Genomic DNA, 22,436 nt, shown 5'->3' with positions numbered 1-22,436 from the left:
AAGGAATGCCAAGAGAAAGCCCCGAGGCACTGGACTACTTCCTCCTACACATTCCCAAAGAGACTTCCCCAAACCTCAGGGAATTGGCTTTCTTATCAGAAATTGCATTTGTAAAGGCCAAACAATAAATTTCACCTTCTTGTTTTTAAGGCTATGCGGAGACTAGCCATCAGCAGTGCACCAGTGGGTTTACATACATTAACAATATTTTATGGACACTAAAAATAATCAGATAATGAGTAGTGAGAATCTGTGTTGACAGACATGTATGTGGCAGCAGGTGTATCAAGGCATTTTAGAGGAAAGTATACTGTAACTATTGCATACTGGATGATTCCATGGAACCACGGGTTGCTTTACTGATCAGAAAAAAAATGAAAAAGTAGCACAGGTGAAGACAGTATGATTTATAGAAATTGGATTTAAACACTACTCTCTAGTATGTGAGCTAAGAATCGTGGCTGCATTCTAAAAATTCAAGCCTTGTGAAGACCTTTTGAGCAATTATTGTAATTAACTCACAAATACCATGTTGCTTTTACTAAGAAGTAATTAACCAATCCTTTGTTCCAAAATCAGCTTTCTGAAGTTTTAGGGGAAAAAAAAACAGTGTTGGGACAAAATATAAAAGATCGCAAAATTTGAGGGGCTGCCAAAATGTACATGCAAGATACATTGCATGGTAACAAAATATTATTACAACAATAATATTCGTGCAAAGCACCCTTAATAGCTAAAATCTCAACATTTTCAACAAAGATGGGGTCAAGCACTCCATGCACCATAAGCACCTCTGCAGCAGGCCCTGGCAAACCGTAGTTCTGCTGGAATTCTTTGAAAACCCATTGCCACACACATCCATCAGTGAATCACTGGAGTTTCTCTCAGAGGGAACCTGGCACAAATTAGACATGGGATTTCTTGTCCTTGGATCTGGGCTTCCTGACCATTTAATTCCACACACCTACTGGGCTTCAAGCAGATAAATGTCATCCCTCTCTTTGGACTTTGGATATCAAGATCCGAACACTTGGAGTCTAGCTCCATATTGGAATGAAAGGGATCACAGCTTGTTCTTTTGGAGTAAAAATAAACATTAAGGAGTTCACACTTACATTCTTTCAAGTTTTTTTATGGGCCTGTGCCTGCCATTGGTACAACGAGGCACTTGCTTTAGGTCAGCATGATGAGGATGGAAAGAATGAAGGAATAAGAAGGCAAGAGAGAGAGGCTTGTGGTGAGTCGAAGAGGCTTCATACCTACTCCCAGAAAAGACACCCCTCTGTCCCCTGAAGCTGACCACAAGGGGAGAAGGTGGTACACAGTGGACCCTGATGGAGAGGTGAGGCAGCCAATAGGGAGGGTAGCTACTTGAGTCTTAAAGTTCAATTTAACATTGATTGAACACAGCATTTAGGTACTGTTTTCAAGGTCATTTCAATTGTGCCTTTAGCCAGAATTATTAATGTGAAACACAAGAAAAGACTAACAAAGTCAGGAGAGGTGAAAGTGTTCTAAGAATGCAAGCCATGACTTTGCTTGAAATGCTAATTGTCATTTGCCTAGCAATGATGAAACATGTTATGGAAACAGACCTACCCTGAGGTTTTCTGTATAAAAGCTATGTTTGAAAGAGTCTATGTTCTGAAATGGGAAGGGGCAGAAAGAGGAGGGAATTAGCCCATTAGATCAGACAATTGAAATGGGAAGTCTATACTGCTCAGCACCAAAGTGGCCATTTGATTCCCCAAGTCTCCCAGTTCAAGTACAGCACACTGACTGATCAAATAGCCCAATCTCAACTGAAACCCTTATCAATAGCTTTGAGAATGTGCTCCAAGACCATGGCGGCAATGCCTACTTCACATGCTGGGCAGCTAATCTAGAAGCTGGGTTTACCTTTTCAGCTTTCTTACTTGCCACCAGTCAGGGTAGTCTTCCTTGGGAATATACCATGTGTTGACATTAGGCTGGGAGCTGTAGTTTCTCCTTGAATCGCTGTCATACTGAGCTTGAGCGGTACTTGAAGATGGCACATCCATTTTGAGAATGGGAACTGCCCGAGGAATCTTGAACTTTGGAGGACAAGAGATTTTAATGTAATACAACGAGACAGATTCATGTACTGGGAACCAACAACCAAAGCGAAGAAGGGAGGAAGAAAGGGAAAGGGAAGGAGCAGGGAAGAAGGAGAAGGAAAGAAACGGGAAGAGTGGAAGGAAGGAAAGGTAAGAAGGACTATGAAAGGAAGAGAGAATAGGGAGAGACTAAGCCTTGACAAAGGCACAGAGCAACTTGAATGCTAACACTATCACTGGCTGAGTGTGAAGTGGTCCAATTTCTTTGGGAAATGTCTCTGCAGAGTCAGTTAAAGCTGGCTGTGGCCATACCCCATGAGCAGAAATAGGGATGCCCAACAGTAAAGCCACTTACAATATCCACACCAGAATTGTTTGAATTAGATCAAAAGTGTAAACAGCCTAAATGGTCATCAAAAGGATAAAATGCTCATCAAGAGGCTAATGCTCAGAGGCAATGAACAGAATATTGGTGCCCCCAGGGGTACTCATATTCAAATTCCTAGTCTATGAGTACCTTCACAGTGAAAAAAGAGTTGACGCACTGTTCAGGACAGTCTTGCTGCTTTATCCCACTCGTGGTAATTTGTTAGAGCAGCAATAAGAAATAAACAGTGGTGTAGTCACACAATGGAATTTTATATAGCAGTTAAAATGAGTTATAATCACATATTAAAAAGTGAGTGAATGTCATACATTGAGCAAGAGAAAATGATCAATGACTATATACTTTATGATTCTATTTATATAAAGGTCAAAATCAGACAAACAATGTATGAAATTCCAAGCCAGGCTAGCCGTTACCATTTGTGGAATGTAGTAACTGACATGACATGAGGGTGACCTTGGGGTTTTGTTACATTCTGCTTCTTAGTCTAAATGTGGGTTATATAGATGTGTTTTATTTGTGACATCTCATCAAATTGAACACTTAGGATTTGCATCTTTAAGTCATATTGTACTACAATAAAATTCATACTATAGTCCTGTGTTTTTGTGTGCATATGCTCTGCATTTAATTTTTCCACAACCTATTGACTCTTTTTTCCCCAGGAATGTTATTTACTCAGAGCTGAGGTGGAAATTTTAGCTATGCATGACACTGCTATTTATGAGCTGGGAGGGGCGGGGTTCCCTTCAATGATAAACACACTGGAAAGTTCCTTAAACTGAACAGAATGTGAACAGAATGACTAGAGAGCTGATTTTTATTCCCACCCATTAGAAAACAAGTTCCCTATTGAATGTTCTGGTTTTAAAAAGGGAAAACATGCTTTTCATGATGCCCTCTCTGATCCCTACTTCCTTTAGGCTGTTGATATTGAAAACAGTCCTGTGAACTGTTGACCAGATTTGTCGGACCAATAATTTTCAGCATATTTCTCAGAGACTAGAGACTGGGTGCCAGAGACTAGACTCAATGGTTTCTGAGTCCTAAATTATCCTGTGCTATTAGATTTGTTTAAAGCAAAATTGATTAAAAATTCATCCTTTAGAAGTGCAGAATTCAGTGGCTTTGAACAAATTTATCAAGTTTAATAATCATTGCTACTATCTAGTCTTAACAGATTTCCATCACCCCAATGAGATTCCCATGCTCTTTTGTAGTCACTCTCCATTCCCATTAGGCAATCGCCATTGGTCCTTGTAGACTTCTAACTGTGAACATTACTCTACAATGTCTTATGAGGTCAGACTTCTCAAAATTCAGGACTAGGCCATGGTATCCAAAACAAAAGGTCTCTAGGGCTGAATAAAATCTCCAAATCCTAATCACTGTTTTCTGGGGCTGTCATAACAAGTTAACACACAGCTGATCAATTAGACACTTAAAATTCGGCCTTTCAGTCTTCAAGATCAGAAGTCCAAAATGAAGGTTTCAGCATGGCCATGTGCCCTCTGAGGGCTCACAATGCAGGAATGAGCTACAAACAGGTTAATTAACTAAGGCAATGGAGGTTTTGTTTATTTTCTGCAAGCCAATTCCATTCCCTGTGGGAAATCCACAAAAGTCTCCCATAATAGCAAGAATCAGCAGTGGACAAAGTCACCCAAACACTATTGCTATCAAATCATGATAAGACCAGCTACCTCTAACTGTCTCTTTCTTGGCCCTGACCCTGAAAGCGTCAGAAATACCGGCCTCCTCACAACCCCTCTTGAAAAAAGCAAGCTCTGCACTAATACAGACTGAGCAAAGTGAAAGGCAGAAGGTTTACCTGGAAACAATGTTGGAAGTTGTTGGAAGTGTTAACAAGATGGGACAGTCATAGTTTGTTCTCCTGATTACCACTACCAGGGAAAATGTTTATCATCTGGGAATGACCAGGAAGCTATAAAATTTGCCTAAAACTTTCACCTGAGGACGGAGAGGAAAGTCCACCGAGTAGCTTCAAAGGGACAACTGCAAACAGGATTATATGACTTCCTGCTTTTGCCTGCTGTAGTCCCATTCCAACACTGGAGGCTCCCGTGAGGCAGTGTTGGCCGTGCTGGCAGTAGGACATCAACAAACACAGGTAACAGGTACCTGTTATATGTGAGGCCATCTTAAGGACTCCTCCCACATGGGTTCCTTCTTTGGTAACTATGGACCTACTGGTTAGCAACAGACCCAGTAGTTGAATATAAAGATATGAAATGGTAAAATAAGAATTCACTACTTGATACCACCAATAACTACTAGTGAGAGCTCACAGTCCCATCTTCCCAAACCCTCTGCTAAGCAGTCTGAGCAAAGCCCACATGTTCTGTTCTTGAATCTGTTAACTTTTTGTTGATTTGATAAATGCTACTATGAAAAACATTGCAAGCATTTAAACTCACCACTCTGTCTGGGAAGGTAGGAACTTTAAATTTCTCTTCGTTGACTGCAACATGAAGATCAGTATCTGAAAAGTAAAACTTACTTAAAATACATATAAGCTCCTCGTTTCTCGGGGAATATGATGTGGGATAGAGAGCAATGAAAAAGCGAACTCTTGTTACCACATCTGATGTCATTAAGAAATTAATACACATGTGCAGAATGAAAGCTACTTCAAATATATCTTTTCAGATTTGGCCATCAGCATTTTGCAATGTGCACTGATTAAAGTGTGATTTACATTTTTAATATCTTGCTTAAACTTTGTTTTATTTATTTTGAAAAGCACAGACAGAGGGAAGAAGGGGAGAAAAGTAGGGGAGAGAGGAGGGAGATCTCCTTATCCATCCACTGGTTCACTCTCGTCAATTGCCCACAATAGCCAAGGCTGAGCCACATTAAAATCAGGAGTCAGAAACACAACATTGGCCTTCCACATGGATGGCAGAGACCCAAGCATTTGAGTCATGGCCTGCTGCTTGCCAGGGTGCACATTAGCAGGGAGCAGGAATCAGGAGTAGAGTGGGGAGCTCATAAGAGATAGGAACATTCCAAGTTTTTTTTTTAAAGATTTATTTTATTTTTATTGGAAAGGCAGATATGCAGAGAGGAGAGACAGAGAGGAAGATCTTCCGTCCGATGAACCACTCCCCAAGTGAGCGCAACGGCCAATACTATGCCGATCCGAAGCCAGGAGCCTCTTCCGGGTCTCCCACGCGGAGGGAGCTGGAAGGGAAGCGGGGCTGCCGGGATAGAACCGGCGCCCATATGGGATCCCGGGCGTGCAAGGTGAGGACCTTAACCACTGCGCCGCCGCGCCGGTCCTGAGCATTCCAAGTTTTAACTGTTGTGTCAAGCATCTACCCTGGTATAGAGTTTTAAAAGAATGTAGTTTCGCTTTCTGAGTTTATTATTTTTGTTATTTACAGGAAGAGAGAGAGCTGTATTCTGAAATGGGAAATGCAGCTTTTTAGATCACGGTGCTGTGTTGATCACATTCTACCTCTTTGGAATTTAACAAGTCAGGAAGAATTATGGGCAAAAATAATAGCTCATCAATAGGTTAATGATTCAGGTTTTTAAAATATTTTTCATAAAGCAAAAGAAGGGCAGATGCTGATATTATTATTTTAATAGCTGTGAGTTACTTGTCCGTAGAATTAGACATCATTTGCTATATAGCATCTGTGAGGCTGGATTTTCCTGATGTCAACCAACCTGTCACATCTTGTCTACTGTCAGGCTGTTCTGGAAACTGCTGGCTTTGGCCTAATGGGGAACCAACCACCCAGGGACCAGTCCAAAAGAAGGGTCACACATTACATGCTTCCCAAAGGGTGCATCCTGGAGCCGCTTTGCAGGTCTGCTGGCAGCACAGGTACTTTCCGTCCACAAAGAAGCCACTGTGGTACTTGATCAGCAGGTGAGGGCTGCCCCTGATCTCTGAGGAGCAGGCAGAAAGGAAAAGATGTGAGTGAACTTTGGCCCACAAGAAAAAATGCAATCAGTTGACACTCACCATACAATACCAGTAACCCAGTTTGCCAGTTGCTGTGCTAAAAGCAAATGACCCTCAAAGAATGTAAGCCCTTCATTAAGAAGATAATAAGCCAAAATGAAAGCCTAGCATGTATAGAGTGAGAATTGTAAGTTATTCCAATAGCCCACCCTGGACCAGGTGCCATTTCCTCTTCCTCACAGCTCACGAAAGTCGCGCCAGCCTAGCCATCCACCAATCAGATGTAACCTGGCATTCCACCTGAAAATCCCACCCCTTCCAGCCCCTTCCCAACCCCGCCCACTCACCAATCATCCTCAGGCATTCACCTGCAGTTGCCAATCCCCTGGGGCCTGCCCTCAATCCCTCCCAATCCCCACCCTCCACACCTGGCAGACAAAAAGGACCCCAGGTGCAGCTCTGTCTCTTCTTTGCTCTTCTCTCTCTCTCCTCCTTCCAGCCTCTCCTCCCTCCCCCGCCTTCCCCTTTTCCTGCCCCGCTGGAATAAACCTCCTAAGATACCTCGTTGCGTCTGGTGTTTTCAGCTCATGGTAAAGAACCAAGTTGCAGGAATTAGCTGTGCGTAAAATATCGTAATATCGTATGAACTAGAACTAGAGCTCTAACCCTTTTTAAATAACTAACAAGAATAACATAGTAATATATACAGGTTAAGCACTTGTTATTTAGAATGCTTAGGACCAGTGTTTCAGATTTCAGAATTGCTAGGATTTTAAACAATTTGCCTAGACTTTACCAGTTGAGCATCCCTAAATGTGAAAGTCTGGATGAAATTCAACATTTGAATCTATCTGAAGGTCATGTTTGTGCTTAAAAAGTTTCAGATTTTGAATTTTGAAATTTTGGATTAGAAATGCTGAACCTGTAGCGTGCTTGAAGAAAAGAAAAGAAAAGAAAAAAAAAAAAACTAGCAAAACCTGCATGTATAGGTAAGCTTGATGTTAAGATGACAGAGACACATCCGGGGAGAAGTGAGGGGTTACAGCATGTGGCAGAAGGAGGCTGGAGGGCAGAAGGTCTTAGCAAACAGAAAAAAAAATTCTACTATACATTCACTTCCCATCATTTTTATTTTTTCAAAATAAAAGTTGCAAGATTAACCCTGATTCATCACTTGTGAACTGCCTACCACATTTGCTTTATCTTTCTGTTCATACATATTGTTTTAAAATGTAGAATTATTATGTTTTGCTTAACAATGTGAGACTAAGCAGCTGACACCATGAGCTTACTAGCGTTTCTTGAGCTGCCGCTGCACTAACACTGGACTGTCACTGTGGGAGAACAGAAGCAAATTTCTTTCAACAGTTGTTTGCAGCCAGATGCAAATCACCTGCTGTGCAGGCACAGTGCTAGTGCTGACTACGTGCTCGTGTGGTATGGAGCGTTAGGCAATGGGCCTCTGCTTCTAGTTCTGCTGCCTCATCATTTTCCTTTCATTCTCACATGCACTGCCTAGGGGCCATCCAAATTTGTCCCATAGATATAGTTCCTGAAGGACCCGCAAATAAAGACCTACAATAAAGGCCACAGATAAATGCCTGAGAGCTATGCACAGAAGGTACCTGCAGAGCGACTGTCACCTGCTGCTGCCACCCCAGGAAATCTTCCCAAAAGTAGCTGAAAAGGAAGCAGTGCCCCAGAGCTGACCCTGAAGTCTACTATAATCAAAAACCTCGTGCTCATGCATAACATGCTGTAATAGATTTAGGACCATCGCCTTTGTGACTCATGATTACTCCAAGTGAAAAGAAATGTGGGGAACTGATAGCCAGAGGTATCAGATATCAGCTCACTTTACTGAATGACGCAGCCATGCAGAACTTGGCTACAGTTTTGTGTGATTTCAACAGGGATTCCCTTTTCACTTCAGTCAACTGGTAGAAGGCTGCTTCCCTTCCACACCGGGTCACCTGACTGTCATACAGAATCAATCGTTATTTGCTTTCACGGAAAGGAAAAATTAAGTCCTATATGTGGAAAAGAGTTTTCATAACCAGAGATGTACTGAGGAAAATCCATGCACTCAAACTTGAAGGAAAGAAAATCAAATATTCCCTGCTCCAGGAGCCTAGTAACCTGAGAAGTGCAAATGAAGTCATTATTTGAGTGGAAGATTTTCTTCACATTATCATTCATTTTTAAAGTAAAAATATTGCAGAGGGAAACAATAATTTCTAACTTACTAGTTAGAAACATAATAGTTTCCAAGTTACTAACATTCTGCCTTCTACTACAGCTATTGCCAGAGCAGCCTTAAAAATCACTGACTGAAAGCTTCATCTTTGTCCAGCACTTATAATACACTGGGTAAGAAGCTGGGTTTGGATAATTAGAATGCCTATTACTAGGGATGTGACCTTGTGCATGGCTTTTTTTTTTTTTTCAGTTTTGCTTCTCTGAAAAATGCAGAACAACATTTCCCCTCTCTACAGAGCTGTCCAGATCACCTAAGAAAATAGTTTATAAGTACTTCATAAAGTAACTAGCAAATGTTAAGTGCTTAGTGTGCACTGGGTATAATTTTCCTTGAGCATCGAAGGTGCAGCAGACTTGGTACATGCTCATGAGCACCTGAACTTTGTCCTGGGAAAGGCAAGCACAGAAGGTGGAGAGCAGGTGGCCCGGCTTCCTGAAGCTGCTGCAAAGGCACAATAGCCAGCTCTGGTGCTGAGTATGTGAGGGAATTCTACCCACAGGCTTCCTGTTTGCAACCATGAGCATGCAAAATGAGAATGAGTCTGGCGCAGTCCCTGAGGTTGATAGGCAAATCAGGAGGTCCTCTCTTGGCATTGGATCCCTTTACTACCATAGCAGTCATCTAACATGCCTCAAAAGAACTCAATTCCTGTCTTTTATGACATTTTTAAAAATTACCTTTCTGTAATGCTTTCAGCCACTGCCTCCGGCTGTCTTCATTTGATGCATAGACATAGAGAAGCCCATCCTTATAGACAATCTGGAAAGCAAAGGATCTGGTGCATTCAGATGTAAGTACATCATAGCTCACTCGGGCACAGCTGCGAGTTTTCTATTATCCAGATTAGATAATTTGCTTTCGTTCTAGAAGGCGATGATGAAAAAATAATAACACTTGGAAAAACATTCTAGTCCTCAATCCATTTTATCTCAGTCATTCTTACATGGGAAGTTACCGCAGTAATGCACGTACAAGTGCTGAACACTGAGGTCTCAGCAGAGTAGATTCCACATGATGTGTGTCTCAGGATTGTCTGCCTTTCCACATGATGTCTGTTTTAGGATTGTCTGTTTTAGGATTGTCTGTTTTAGGATTGTCTGTCTTAGGATTGTCTGTTAAGCCATTCTGTCCTTAAAAGTGTTCCCAGGGATAGACATCCTTTCCTTTGCTATGCTAACTGGGCTGGTTTCTTATATTCTTATCATTATAAGGCTCATCTTACGTTGGGTATTAAAAAAACCAACTCTCTGTTACTTCAATTTTCTGTGTTATATGGCACCCAGGAACCCCCCAAATAAGCCTTTCCCTATTTTTTCACACATTGGGTAATGTTCAAAGATTATAATATCTTCTCCAGACACTTCTCAAGTTAACTCTTGTTGGTAATTAATATGTAGCAAATGCTTACTAGTTGCTGGGCTATTTCCTACTTACCTTAATATTTTAATTCTATTTCAATTTTGTGAAAAGTATGAGTATACTCTTTTTCCAAATGAGAAAACATATTCAGAGAGAAGTTGAATGTACGTTACAGCTACATATGTGGAAGTAACGGGGCTAGGACTTCTGTGGGCTCTGAATCCTGTGTTTTGTTGAGTACTTTAAGCCAAACACTCCTCCATCAAAGTTTGAGTACTGTTTTTTCTAAGTGAGAAGTATAGGCTATTCATCAACTGGATTATTAGATTTCATGTTTTAAAGGTTTGTTTATTTATTTGAAAGACAGTATTAGGAAAAGACAGAGGGAAAAGTAGTCATTCACCGATTCACTTCCTAAATGGCTGCGATATTCAGGACTGTGCCAGGCAGAAAGCAGGAGCCAGGAGCTCCATCCAGATCTCCCCTCAAGGGTGCAGGGGCCCAAGCACTTGGGCCATGTTCCACTGCTTTCCTAGCCCATTAGCAGGGAAGTGGATTGGAAGAGAAGCCTCTGGAACACAAACCGGTACCCATGTGGGAATGTTGGCATTGCAGGTGGCAGTTTTATCCACTGCACCACAACACTGGTCTCCACATTTCCTTTTTGATCATAAGTCCTTAAAATTAACACTAGGTAGTCTGGCCAGCTTAAAAAAAAAAGCCCACTGCCTTTAAATGACAGAGGCAAATATTGATAATACAATGAAAGTTGGCTATGCGTTAGTTCAAGTCACCTCCAGAAGGGAGTTAGGCATGCTCTCCACAGCATACCATGTTTAAAATACATCATAGAAAAATTCAAACTTTTTAAAAATGATTTTATGATACAGTTACATAGGCTCTAGGATTTCCCTTCCTCCCTCCCTAAAACTTCTCCACCCTACTGATTTCCCCTATAATAGTATTACAATAGTATAGGCCTTTATAACCAATCCTAAGTCCATCAATCTGCTATTTAAGCATATCTTGACATTATAGGCATGGACAATGGCAGAGAGTCCAGCATCCTATTGTCAAGATACAGTTAACAGTTTTATTGGGAATCCATCTTTAGTCTGGAAGTAGAGATGTGTACTGCATTGTATCTTCACATCTGAATATGACAGTCTCTATTACACAGTTACTATACATCCCCTTAAATGAAAACCCATAAAACAAAATCAACAACAGGAAGAAAATAAAAAATTCACAACAGTATGAAGTCAAATAACTCGTCACTGAATGAAGAAATGAAAATCAAAAAGTTTCTTAAAACAAATGATGCTGCTGTACAACCTATGGGTAAGTAAAAAAATTAATGAGAAAAAAACTTTTTCAAAGAAATGAAAATAAAAACAAAAATATCAAAACCTGTGAGATACAGCACAGTCAGTACTGAAAGGGCTATTGATCTTATATTTTGCATGAAGGTTGCCTTATATCAGAGATAACATATGATATTTGTTCTTTTGGGATTGACTTATTTCAGTGAGCATAATGGTCTCCAGCTGGGAAAATTCCAACATCTTCCATGGTGTGCAAAGCCCTTCAGGGTCCTTCCTACTTATTCAGGCTTGTCTTTCAGTAATGCTTCCTCTGTTCAGAGCAACTGCTTGGGGCTGGCCAAAGACAACATGCTGATTGACACCTTGCTGGTTCCTGCTGCCTTAGTCCTGCTGTTCTTCCTTCCTGTGCTGGGTGAGGCTCTGCTTGCCCTGAGTGTGGCCTCCAACACAACAGCTCTCTGACTTCCACTTGTGGATTTTGCCACTTTCTTGCAAATGTGTTGGGGCAGGGCCAGTATTTCATTACTTAGTGTGTCCACTATTTCGTAGCACCACAGATATCAACAGTGTCTGAGAAGAGATATACTTGTGGCAACTCGGCTCACTGCAATTAACACTCTCATCCTGCTGCCCCTCCCTCCAGGGAAGGCAGGTTGTTGGAAGAATTTTAAGCAATTCTCCAATTTCCATCTGGGGGTAATCCAAGTTGTGTCATTGTCTTAACAGATCACTTTACACCATTATTAGTTTTCATCGATCTACTGAGTTTATGACAGAAAATATTAAAGAAAGAACCTTTCAGAGACTGGTGCTGTCGTTCCGAGTGCAATGCCAACGTTCTCTACGGGTACCAGTTCACGTTCTGGTGGTGCTCCTTTCAATCCAGGTCCCTGCTAATGGCCTGGCAAAGCAGCAGAGGATGGCCCAAGTGTTTGGGCCCCCTTTACTCACATGGGAGACTTGACAGAAGCTTCTGGCTTCTGCTTTCAGGCTGGCTCAACTGGCCATTGCAGGAACTTGGAGAGTGAATTGGCAGATGGAAGATCTCTCTCTCACACACATACACACACACCTCTCTGGAAGTTTTTCAAATAACTAAACAAATCTAAAGAAACGAACTTCTACCCAGGGCAATGTTGTTACTCCCCTTACCTGAAATGGATATTGTCTCTCCACTGGTGTCTGTTCCTCAAGATTCACTTTCTCCACACATCTGATCTTTTTAATTTCAATGAATCCTTTTCTGCTGCCTCTTTTCTGAATTAAAGGAAAAAAATCACAATCCCTTGTGTGGTGCCCCATGGTGCCGAGAGGAAAGCATGACGCTATAGCTTTGTGTGAGAAGAAGATGGGGTGATGGCTGGTCAACAAAGAATCTCTTCCCATTACTCCACAATAGTAAAAATATAATGACTAGAATATTTTGTTTGATGTACATTGCTCCACATGTGTACTGATCCAAAAGCAAATATTTAGGCAGTAGTTAATATTCTTCTTTGACTAACCTGAAGCTTGACTATCTTGAAGTATGTCTCAGATCACCTGTTGTGTAATTGACCCATGCACAGTAGTTTTTAAATAACTTTTGTGTGATAAGCTTTAAATTTATGAGCGAGAGAGAGAGAAACTTCATTTACTGGTTCACTTGCAAATGCTCACAATAGCCTGGGGTTGGATCAGTCCAAAACCAGGATCTGGGACTTCACACGGGTGGCAGACACCCAACAGCTTGAGCCATCACCCACTGTACCGCAGGGTGTACATTAGCAGGAACTTAAGATCTCAACCAGCGATTTAATCATTCTGCCACACACCTGTCACTTTTTTAAGATCTCTCATATATATGAATTTCCTTTTTTCTTTTTACACAAAATCAGCTCATCAGTTAATTCCATTTCCATTATTTTTTTTAAATACCCTTGAACATTTAGGAAAATCAAGACTTGGCTTGGGGGTTATGACAGAATGTCAGTATTTCTACCCCGATAGAAACAGCAGCTGTATAGAACTGTCTGAATCTATAGCAGTGTCTTCCGGCAGAGTTCCTTAATGTCTCTTAGCACTTCTAACAGCTGGGGCTTGCTCTTGCTCTGCTGTGGAACTGTCCTTGCAACTAGCTGTTTAGCAGCATTGCTGGCCTCCAGGCACACAGCACCAAGAGCATTTACCCCTTCTAGTTGGAATAACTAAAAACAATTCCAGCCATTACCCAATATCTTGTGGGACACAAAAATGGCCTCAGTTAGTCTACAATTATGCTTTGCCTTAGTTAACAGATGTCTTAAAATCTTTTATCTTGAATTTAGTTTATCCTAAGAAAAGACAATGCAACAAGCAGATGCCAGTTAATTTTTACTGTGTGTGCTAAGAAAGCTGATATTCTTTTATATAATCAAGTCTTTTGTAAAGAAACACAATAACTAGTAGAGAAACAATGGAATAAATAAGGTCTCACCATTTTATCATATTCATAGTAGGAAAGGCTTGTTTTGGTTAAAACAAAAAGTCGCTCTTTGTAATTATTTGGAGACATTTTCTTCTTTTGCTGTGACCTTTTGAGAAGAAGTTCTTCTAGAATGGATTTTGTCTCCAGATTATCATCCTAAACAAAATAAAATGTTTAAAATGAGGATTTACAATACCCACCTAGATTTTATTTTAACCTTTCTATTTTTAAGTCAATTTTTCTCAACAAGAAATTGACTTGGTTTTATAAAGTACATACATATACATATTTTTATGGTCTTTGCTGTAAGTCCTAGAAATATGTTGATTTTGTAGAATTTTATGTATTCAGCTCATCTCCCACGCAGGATCATAAATTCATCACCTTTGAACTGCCTTCCAGATCAGCTTCTCAAAATGCACTTTATTCCTAAAATATTGTGGAAGTGTTTGCTGAATTAGATAGGATATCATCCAACTTTATGAAAAGGCAAATTCCAGACAGCCAATACATACATATACATACATAATATATGTATGAAGCAATTTATCAGTTGAAATTTCTCTTCATTTACGTGGCCAAGAGATATAACGTAGTCATCCAAACCACTATGGAATGTTGCGGATATCATAGTAAAAGACACTCACAGCTCCTGACCGTGACTGTATCTAACATAAAGGACATGTGTATAATTGACAATAATTCTAAGAATTTAAAATCCAAATGAATACCCAAGACAGAACACAATGAGAAAACTATGAGAGTGCAATTTTAAAGCTGCTGTCAAAAGAGATGTAAAAGACTTGGGAAAATTACTATTGCATTTACAAGGTGAAAAATACTCTGTGGCTTTCATCCTAAAATCATCTAAAAATTAAAATGTAAGGTATTTCTGTCAAATATATGAATTTCATTTCTGGCTCTTCCAACCTTGTAGCTTCAATCTGCAGTATAACGCTAAACCTTAGAGTAAGCAGTAGGTCACAGAAGCAAGCATCCTCACGCTGTTTCTACTTTGTTAAACCGCGTCGGTCCTGGGCCTTCCATGCCCAGTAGCATCTTTGCAGATTGGTCATATCAAGTCTTAACACTACTTACCTTAGTCTTGCTAGAAGTGTACGTGTGTGGGTCCTTAAGCATAGTTCTCAAATTCTCAGTAAAAGTTACTGCTCAGAGGCAATATCATTCTGGTTCCCTCTGGCTATGCACAGGATCACGCATTCAAAAGAAGCATGCTGAGCATGGTTAGGACAAGGAAGTGAGCACACAGGCACTGATCCGTCTGGGTGAAGATGGGTGCCAAATGACTGTCCAATCACTGGAGGATCCTCACTGGCCCAGGAGCATGATGGGTAGCCCAACTTTGGTATGGAGACTAAGAACTACAGCTTGGTGTTGAATAAACCATGGTCAGCTCAGCCAGCTTTTCTTCTGACATAAACCACACAGCTCTACAGCAAGACTTGAGATTATTGTGATTACTTAGATAGATCAGGAGTCTGTTTAATTCAGGAAGTCTTCCAGAGGTGTTCTTTGATTTATGGACAGCTAGTGGTGGTCTTACTCAGCCAATGCAATGAAGTCCTAGTCTAGCTTTTTTTTTTTTTTTTTTTTTTTTTTGCTTTGGATATCATTTTATCTCTTTGAAAAGGGGTAATTATTTTTGTGAAACAAATTCTTCTTTTAAGCACAATGGATGCTATTTGTTGTGATCACTGGCAAAGGAGGAGTGTGGCAGAGCCTCCTCAGGGCCTCAGAGAGCACGCCTGCATCTCATCTCTGCCTCCACTGCAAGCTCAACACGCATACCTGCAGAGGTAATTTTGTGGCCAGAGGAGAAGTTGTAGAAGACTTCTGAGAATGATGAGGCCTGTTTTTGGTGAGTGACAGCTCCTTTCGGGGCAACGATACAACTGGTCCAAGCTGCAGGGCATTTCCTGTGTTTTATATCCCCGCAGTTAAAATTTTTACTAACAAAGCAGGAAAAGAAAACTGTGAAAAATCTTGCCAAATTTCTTTTATATTCCCAGCTGATACATGACTTCTCATAGTAGAGTATTAAGTAGATATGGTTGGTTGAATAGGAAGGTTAATTTTAAAGATTTATTTTTATTATTTTTTTATTGGAAAGGCGGATATACAGAGAGGAGAGACAGAGAGGAAGATCTTCCGTCCATGATTCACTCCCTAAGTGAGCACAACGGCCAATGCTATGCCGATCCGAAGCCAGGAGCCTCTTCTGGGTCTCCCACGCGGGTGCAGGGTCCCAAAGCTCTGGGCCGTCCTCGACTGCTTTCCTGGGCCACAGGCAGGGAGCTGGAAGGGAAGTGGGGCTGCTGGGATAGAACCGGCGCCCATATGGGATCCTGGGCGTGCAAGGCGAGAACCTTAACCACTTGCGCCACCACGCAGGGCCCTGGAAGGTTAATTTTAAAACTGGCTGTCGGGCCCGGCGCGGTGGCGCAAGTGGTTAAAGGTCCTCGCCTTGCACGCCCGGGATCCCATATGGGCGCCGGTTCTAATCCCGGCAGCCCCGCTTCCCTTCCAGCTCCCTGCCTGTGGCCTGGGAAAGCAGTCGAGGACGGCCCAAAGCTTTGGGAACCTGCGCCCGCGTGGGAGACCCACAAGAGGCTCCTGGCTTCGGATCGGCATAGTATCGGCCCGTTGCGCTCACTTGGGGAGTGAATCATCGGATGGAAGATCTTCCTCTCTGTCTCTCCTCTCTGTATATCCGCCTTTCCAATGAAAAAATAAAAAAAAAAAAAAAAAAAAAAAACTGGCTGTCAGGTAGTAAATCAATATGTGATATTATGACCAATTTTACAAATGCAAAACCCCATGTCCCAGCTAGTATGCAGTCTTTTCCAGTACTGTATGATGATACACACATCAAGATTGCCTTTAAATATTATATTAAATATGAAGAATTTGAGTCACAGAAAACATTGACAAATCACAAACTTTTCTCTGTCTACTAAAGGGAAGAAGACAATTGAGTAGAAAGAAAGATAACAAGTTGTTGAGCACATTCTCCAATAAATGTGTTAGGATTTACAGCCCTGATGCAGTTGATAAAATGCAGTGTCTCAACCCCCAACACAGTTGTTCATTACAAAACAGTCCCCTTTGTGAATGTTTTGCTTTCCCTTTTAAATTTGTTTTTATAAAGGTTTGTTCTACAAAACCAAGATCTATAGACAAAAGGAAAAGAGTAACACACCTCTAGCAGCTTTCTCTTCAAGCAGATAATATGTGTGCATGCTTATTTTCACAAAGGGTTCAAGCACTGCGCACGTGGGCCTGCAGTATGCTGTTCTCATGTAGTACCCACCTGCAGCCCTGTGTCCCTGAGGTTGCAGGAGGCACAGCCCTGAGCTGGACTCCAGATGCTTCCCACACACTTGAAGAGCCCTCTGCTGCTCCCTCTCAGCCTCGGTTCTCTTTCTCCTTCTGCTTGTTTCTGCTCCTTCCTGGGCTTTCCCTTTTTCCTCTAAATGCCCAGGTTCTTGGTGGAAGGCATTTCTATGCTCTCACTTGTTATGGCAGCTCATAGTGTGAATTTTTAGAAATGCAATTTCTCTCTTCTTGTGTTGTTACAATGAACAGAGCTTAGCTGCTACCATTGTCCCAAATGTCAGTCCAGTGGCTAATAAACACTGCTCTGTCCATCCTTATTTAGAGGAGAGTCAGTTGTGAAGGTAAAAAAATATAATAATATAAAAAAACATTTTAAATAAAATGAGATCTTAAATCTTGTCTTATTAACCAGAAATGTATTTACATACAGAGCTGGTAGGATTCGGCTGGCTCTCAGATTACCACCCACATAGGACATACACATTCGTTTGGTTATCAAATCATCCATATAGCCTACTTGCATAAACACATGGAAGTAGAGACTAAAGCATAGGAACGGAAAAAAAAATGGGAAGGAATCAATAGAACATTTCCTATAAGGAAGTCAGGAACTAGTCATTAGGTAACCCATTACACTGAATGTGCAGATCGCATGAACATGACTTGGAATCACCATGGTTATCTGGGGTGTGTAAGGAAAATAAGATAACAAGAGTAAGAAATTCAATTTGGTCTTTCTCTTCAACACGCTTGACTTTGAGCCTATAGTGTACCCCACATTGAGTGACTGAGAGCAGAGATAAAAATCTGCCTTGAAATGTGAGAGATATGAGGGGTTTTCGAAAGGTTCTTGGAATTGCATATTGTAAAACAAATGAAATGTGGATATAAAAATGTTTGTACTGAAATAAACTTCATCTTTACATTTTATTTTTAGGAAACATTTTGAAAGTGCTCTTATGGAATTTTATCACCAGTTGAGATCATTGCAGGGTGGCAGCCTTAGAAAGTTCTAAGGAGGCTGTCATTTGGGAGCTATGTCAACTTGACCAAGTCCCACCCCTGCTCTAGCATTTAGTTTTCTGATCTGTAAAATGATTTAATTCAAAGTGCTCACACTTTGCATGGCTTAAATGAGAAATTTCCTGTGGAAAATACTTGGGCTCTAGATCATGACTAAGAAAGAGCGAGGCAAAAAGAAAGAATTCAAATGCTACAGTGGAGTCTATTTGCCTTTCTATCAGACCTACGGAAGGAAAAAAATCGGTTCTTTGTCTTAAGACAATCAAGAACGGTATTATGGAAGGGAGGCTTTTGAAATTGGATCTTGAAGGATGGGGATAATTTTACTGAAAATAATCCTTGTCACTCAACCTTTAATGAGAGCTGGCCCTTTGCTGGGTGCTACTTAGTACCCCTAACAGGCGTGAATTAGTTTGCTGAACACAACCCCCCAATGGTCTGCCCATCCACCTAATGGGGCAAACAGATACACACTTATACTCTGTGAGCATGTCCTAACACAGTCATCCTTGGGCAGGGGGCGATTTACATTAGTCCCATCTCACTATAGAATAAGGATATGGAATACAGAATACAGAATACAGAATACCATTCTGCCTTGTTTGTAGTGGATGAAGCTGTGATGGTTACATAAACTGCTCAGGTCACACTGCTAATGTAGTGGGACTGGGATTTGACAGTCAAATCCATAACTCACATTCTTGGCTACAATACTATTGTTAGAAAAGCACCTCTGGCTGGATGACCCTCTTGAATCAGAGAAAGTGCTATTCTAAATACAGGAAAACACAGCTGCTGGCAGCCCTAGAAACCATTTCAGAGCTGCAACGCTGAACCCCAACAGCCATGAACCTGAGAGCCACCGTCTAGGGACTCAACTTCTGCTGTTCTGACAAGCACCCCATTCATTCTGCATGGCAATAAACTGATGAAAAAGTCTATAGCTCCGGAGAAACGTACTACAGCATTACTAAGGCACACTGCTGAAAATGGGCATAGATTTGGGTTTGGTCAGATTCATGCAAAGGGTATTTTATTGGAAATAGGACCAAGATATCACCTATTATTTATCTTCCATCCAAGAACCCCCAATACAATGTTGAATAGCAATATTCTATCCTGTATTTTGAAAATAGATTCAAAAGCACCACCTTAAAATTAGAATAAATTCTACGTGGTGCAAAGGAGAGCAGGAGGCAGGAAGGGAAGGGAAAGAGGAATAGAGGGTTAAACGGGTCATTGGCTCATGTTTCCCACCAATTGGCTTTAGCTTTTACATCTGAGATAGGAATAGTAACTCCTTACCCCTTTACTTGATTCAGCTATCCTTTTTGATTTACCATGTCACTTAGGTAAAGATACAACAACAACAACAACAACAACACCAAAAAACCAGGTAGACTAGAAGGGGAGTATAGGGAGGGAAAGGACAAGAAGCAGAGGGAGTGGAAACTGTAGGACTTTTCCTAAAAGGAAAGACAGAGGATGTTGTGATAAACTTGGCTAGACCCCCTTATCTTCCTGCTAAATAACTGACAAAAATACAATGATGAGTTTGAACATGAACAAAGAGTGTTAGCTCAGAGTCAGGCAAAGTGCTCTGAAAAGTCTTATGACCCTGGCCAAAGATAAACAAACATTGCCACCTGAGTTTATGCAGAGAAGTTGCAGGAAATGGTAGCATGGCACAAAAAGAAATTGCTTTAACCTCAACACTTAAATTCTCAGTGTTCTGGAACACCACAGCTTTGTCGTTCCCACACAAAATTAGGAAAACTAGACACCTTGGGAAGACCATTTGCCCATCAAGAAAACAGTGCTCTTCGCATCGGAGCTAAGGTTTGTGTTAATTAAGCCTGAGATTCATCTCCCCGCATCCTTCACAGAGAATTTCTACACCCTTTCCCCTTTTCCGGTGACCTCTCTCTTGTCCCGGGCACTCTTCTCCACAGGCACCTCCTTGGGAGGATCGTCAGAGGTGATACATCCACAAGCTAACAGCTGTTGCTGAATTTGTTGTGAGCACAAAACATTGCTTAAGGTGGAGCAGGTTAGTGTGGGTGAGAGCACCGAGCTTCAGTGGGTTTAAGGCCCCGCATGGGTTCAAGTCCCCCAGCATGTTACTTACCCCTCCCAAGCCTCAGCTTCCCCCTCTATGAAGAGACTGTGGCAATAGCCACATCGAAGGTTACCGAAAGTCAAGAGAGAATGGTGGTACAATGCCCGGCACCCTTGCAAATATTCTGTAAATCTACGTACCTTTTCTCACCATTATATAGGCAAAGTTAAAAAAGAAAACAAAACAGTGTAGTAATGCTAAGAAGCTAAGGACAATGACTTGGTTCTCAATGAGGCAATCTGTCTTCCCCTGTTCCCTGCCCTCTGCTCCTGGGGATAGGAAATAAGAGGAGGCTGGAAGACCTCCGCAGGCATTGTCAAGTTCGCCAGCACCTACTCTATGGGGTCACTACGCATACTCCATCCTGGGGCTAGATCCCTGAAAATCAGCAGGAACCAGCCTCCTATTGGCTACTGTATTTGTGTGACTGCATTTCTTGCTAATGAATACTTGCATGTCACCCGCAGCACACTTTGCACACTGACAGCATGGACATCCCTAGGGAGCCTGCCGGAGAGCACACTCTCATTTGCTATCTGAGGCCTAATGACTTGGGGTTTGCTTTTAGCAAGGCCCTCAGGCAATCCATGTGCCTGTGAGAGTGTGGAATGCATTGATTGCAACCACCGGACACCTGTTGCTCTCTTTAAATCCATTGCAATTATGGCAGTTCGCAGAAATTTCCAAATTGCATGGATGTGGGTAGCACTTTGTGGTTCATCTTCCTCTTGCCTTCCCATCTGCTTCTAAAAACGCTCCGGAGGGCCTGACTTAGGAACCTAAGAGTAAACATCTGCAAGTAAAACAACATTATTAAAGCACAGAGAGGGTAAAAGTGACATTTCTGTTATCTCTTTGGAAGGAGCTATGAAGCCAACACACAAAACCACGGAAGGGCCATGGGAAGAATCAGCAGAGGAGCGAGCTCAAAGCCTGATGGCTCTTTTGAGTTAGAATTTGAGTGAGGGGCAAATTGGCCACAAAACCATGGCAGTTTTAAACCTCTGATCCCCAAATGACACAACCCCATGCGAAGTCCTCAATGAGTGCATATTCCTAGCCTTGTGCTATTTTTAGGCTACATTTTGTACATTTCAGGCCCCACTACAACTTGGATTCGAACCTGTTTTCCCGTAGGGTATGACACAATGCCAACGCACCATTTTGACGTGTTCCTTCGTCTGGGTTCACCGCGGGGAAGGGACTCTGCAGGAACAGCTGCACTTCTCTCTCCTGCAGCAGCAGTAGCAAACTGTCTCACATTTTCCCCACTGCTGGGTCACAAATGGCTGCACACCTCAGTGCCCCCAAATGGGTATTGTCCTGTGGCGCCTGACACAACCCTACAGGAAACCACGCTCAGCACTCGGCCAACACTTGCTGATCTCACCGAATGCCACAAAAGCAGACAAAGGCATATTTCAGAAAGGTTCCAGCTTTGGTAACTGCAGCTCCTGCTTTTCCCAGGCAGCTCTCGGGTGCATGTGATAACCCTGCCCTTGTTTACAGAGCTCTGTGCTGGAGAGGGAGAAAATGCCTCAGCGAGACCCGACTCCGGATGCTGACTTCTCTCCCAGTAGTCAGGAAACCATTAGGTAACACCAAGTGCGCAGAGGATAAGCAATGAAAACTTCAGCTCAACACTTGGACAAAGGGGCACCAGAGAACACAAGAAAAGGATGGTTCATATGGCTGAAAAAAGTGAGCTCATTTCCACTCAAAGCTTGGCAGACTAGAAACTAGTTTAAAATATTAAGAAATCCAAAAGAGAAAGTATTGGTTTTGCTAATGTGTAATGCACCAAGATTGTCATAAAAAAGGGCCAGTGTCGCTTGTCACCATTGAGACCACATCACAACTTCTGTCTTTATCGCTTCTACCATGTTCTCTGGTGCGCACCGGCTGCTCATAGACTCATAAAATAAATCTAATGATATATTTTAGGCTCTGCTGTGGATAGTCAAGGAAATTAATCACCCCTTTGGCACGAATGAAGTACCGTGCTGATTTCCAAATTGTTGGACACGTTAAATTATTTGTAAACATCTGTGATGTGAGTTTGAGTTACCAGAGAAGTGTGATGCTTCTGACTTCCAAAGAGCTCTTCTTTTGTCATGGACACAAGCTCAGGGTCATTTCTATTC

At 41.7% G+C, this 22,436-nt stretch overlaps 2 protein-coding genes across 2 annotated transcripts in view; one reads left to right on the top strand and one right to left on the bottom strand.

Annotated features, from left to right (window-relative positions):
* The window catches only part of BMX (BMX non-receptor tyrosine kinase), a 38,543-nt gene extending 16,817 nt beyond the window's left edge, over window positions 1-21,726 (bottom strand). Inside the window, exons 1-7 of the mRNA XM_040997429.1 lie at window positions 21,453-21,726; window positions 13,803-13,949; window positions 12,500-12,604; window positions 9,341-9,422; window positions 6,268-6,387; window positions 4,905-4,969; window positions 1,900-2,075 (exon numbers count right to left, since the gene is read on the bottom strand). Of these exons, the coding sequence (XP_040853363.1) occupies window positions 1,900-2,075; window positions 4,905-4,969; window positions 6,268-6,387; window positions 9,341-9,422; window positions 12,500-12,604; window positions 13,803-13,949; window positions 21,453-21,455 (698 nt within the window). The 5' untranslated portion in view covers window positions 21,456-21,726. The remainder of the gene's footprint in view (window positions 1-1,899; window positions 2,076-4,904; window positions 4,970-6,267; window positions 6,388-9,340; window positions 9,423-12,499; window positions 12,605-13,802; window positions 13,950-21,452) is intronic.
* The window catches only part of PIR (pirin), a 72,701-nt gene continuing 59,580 nt past the window's right edge, over window positions 9,316-22,436 (top strand). The window contains exon 1 of the mRNA XM_040997452.1: window positions 9,316-9,453. The gene's annotated coding sequence lies outside the window, so the exon portion shown is untranslated. The remainder of the gene's footprint in view (window positions 9,454-22,436) is intronic.

This window comes from Ochotona curzoniae, unplaced genomic scaffold (genome assembly GCF_017591425.1).
Source record: "Ochotona curzoniae isolate NIBS_2020 unplaced genomic scaffold, NIBS_Ocur_1.0 contig_1274, whole genome shotgun sequence".
NCBI lineage: Eukaryota > Metazoa > Chordata > Mammalia > Lagomorpha > Ochotonidae > Ochotona > Ochotona curzoniae.
Note: the sequence above shows the minus strand (reverse complement) of the source record. Positions and strands in the feature narration are given on the sequence as shown.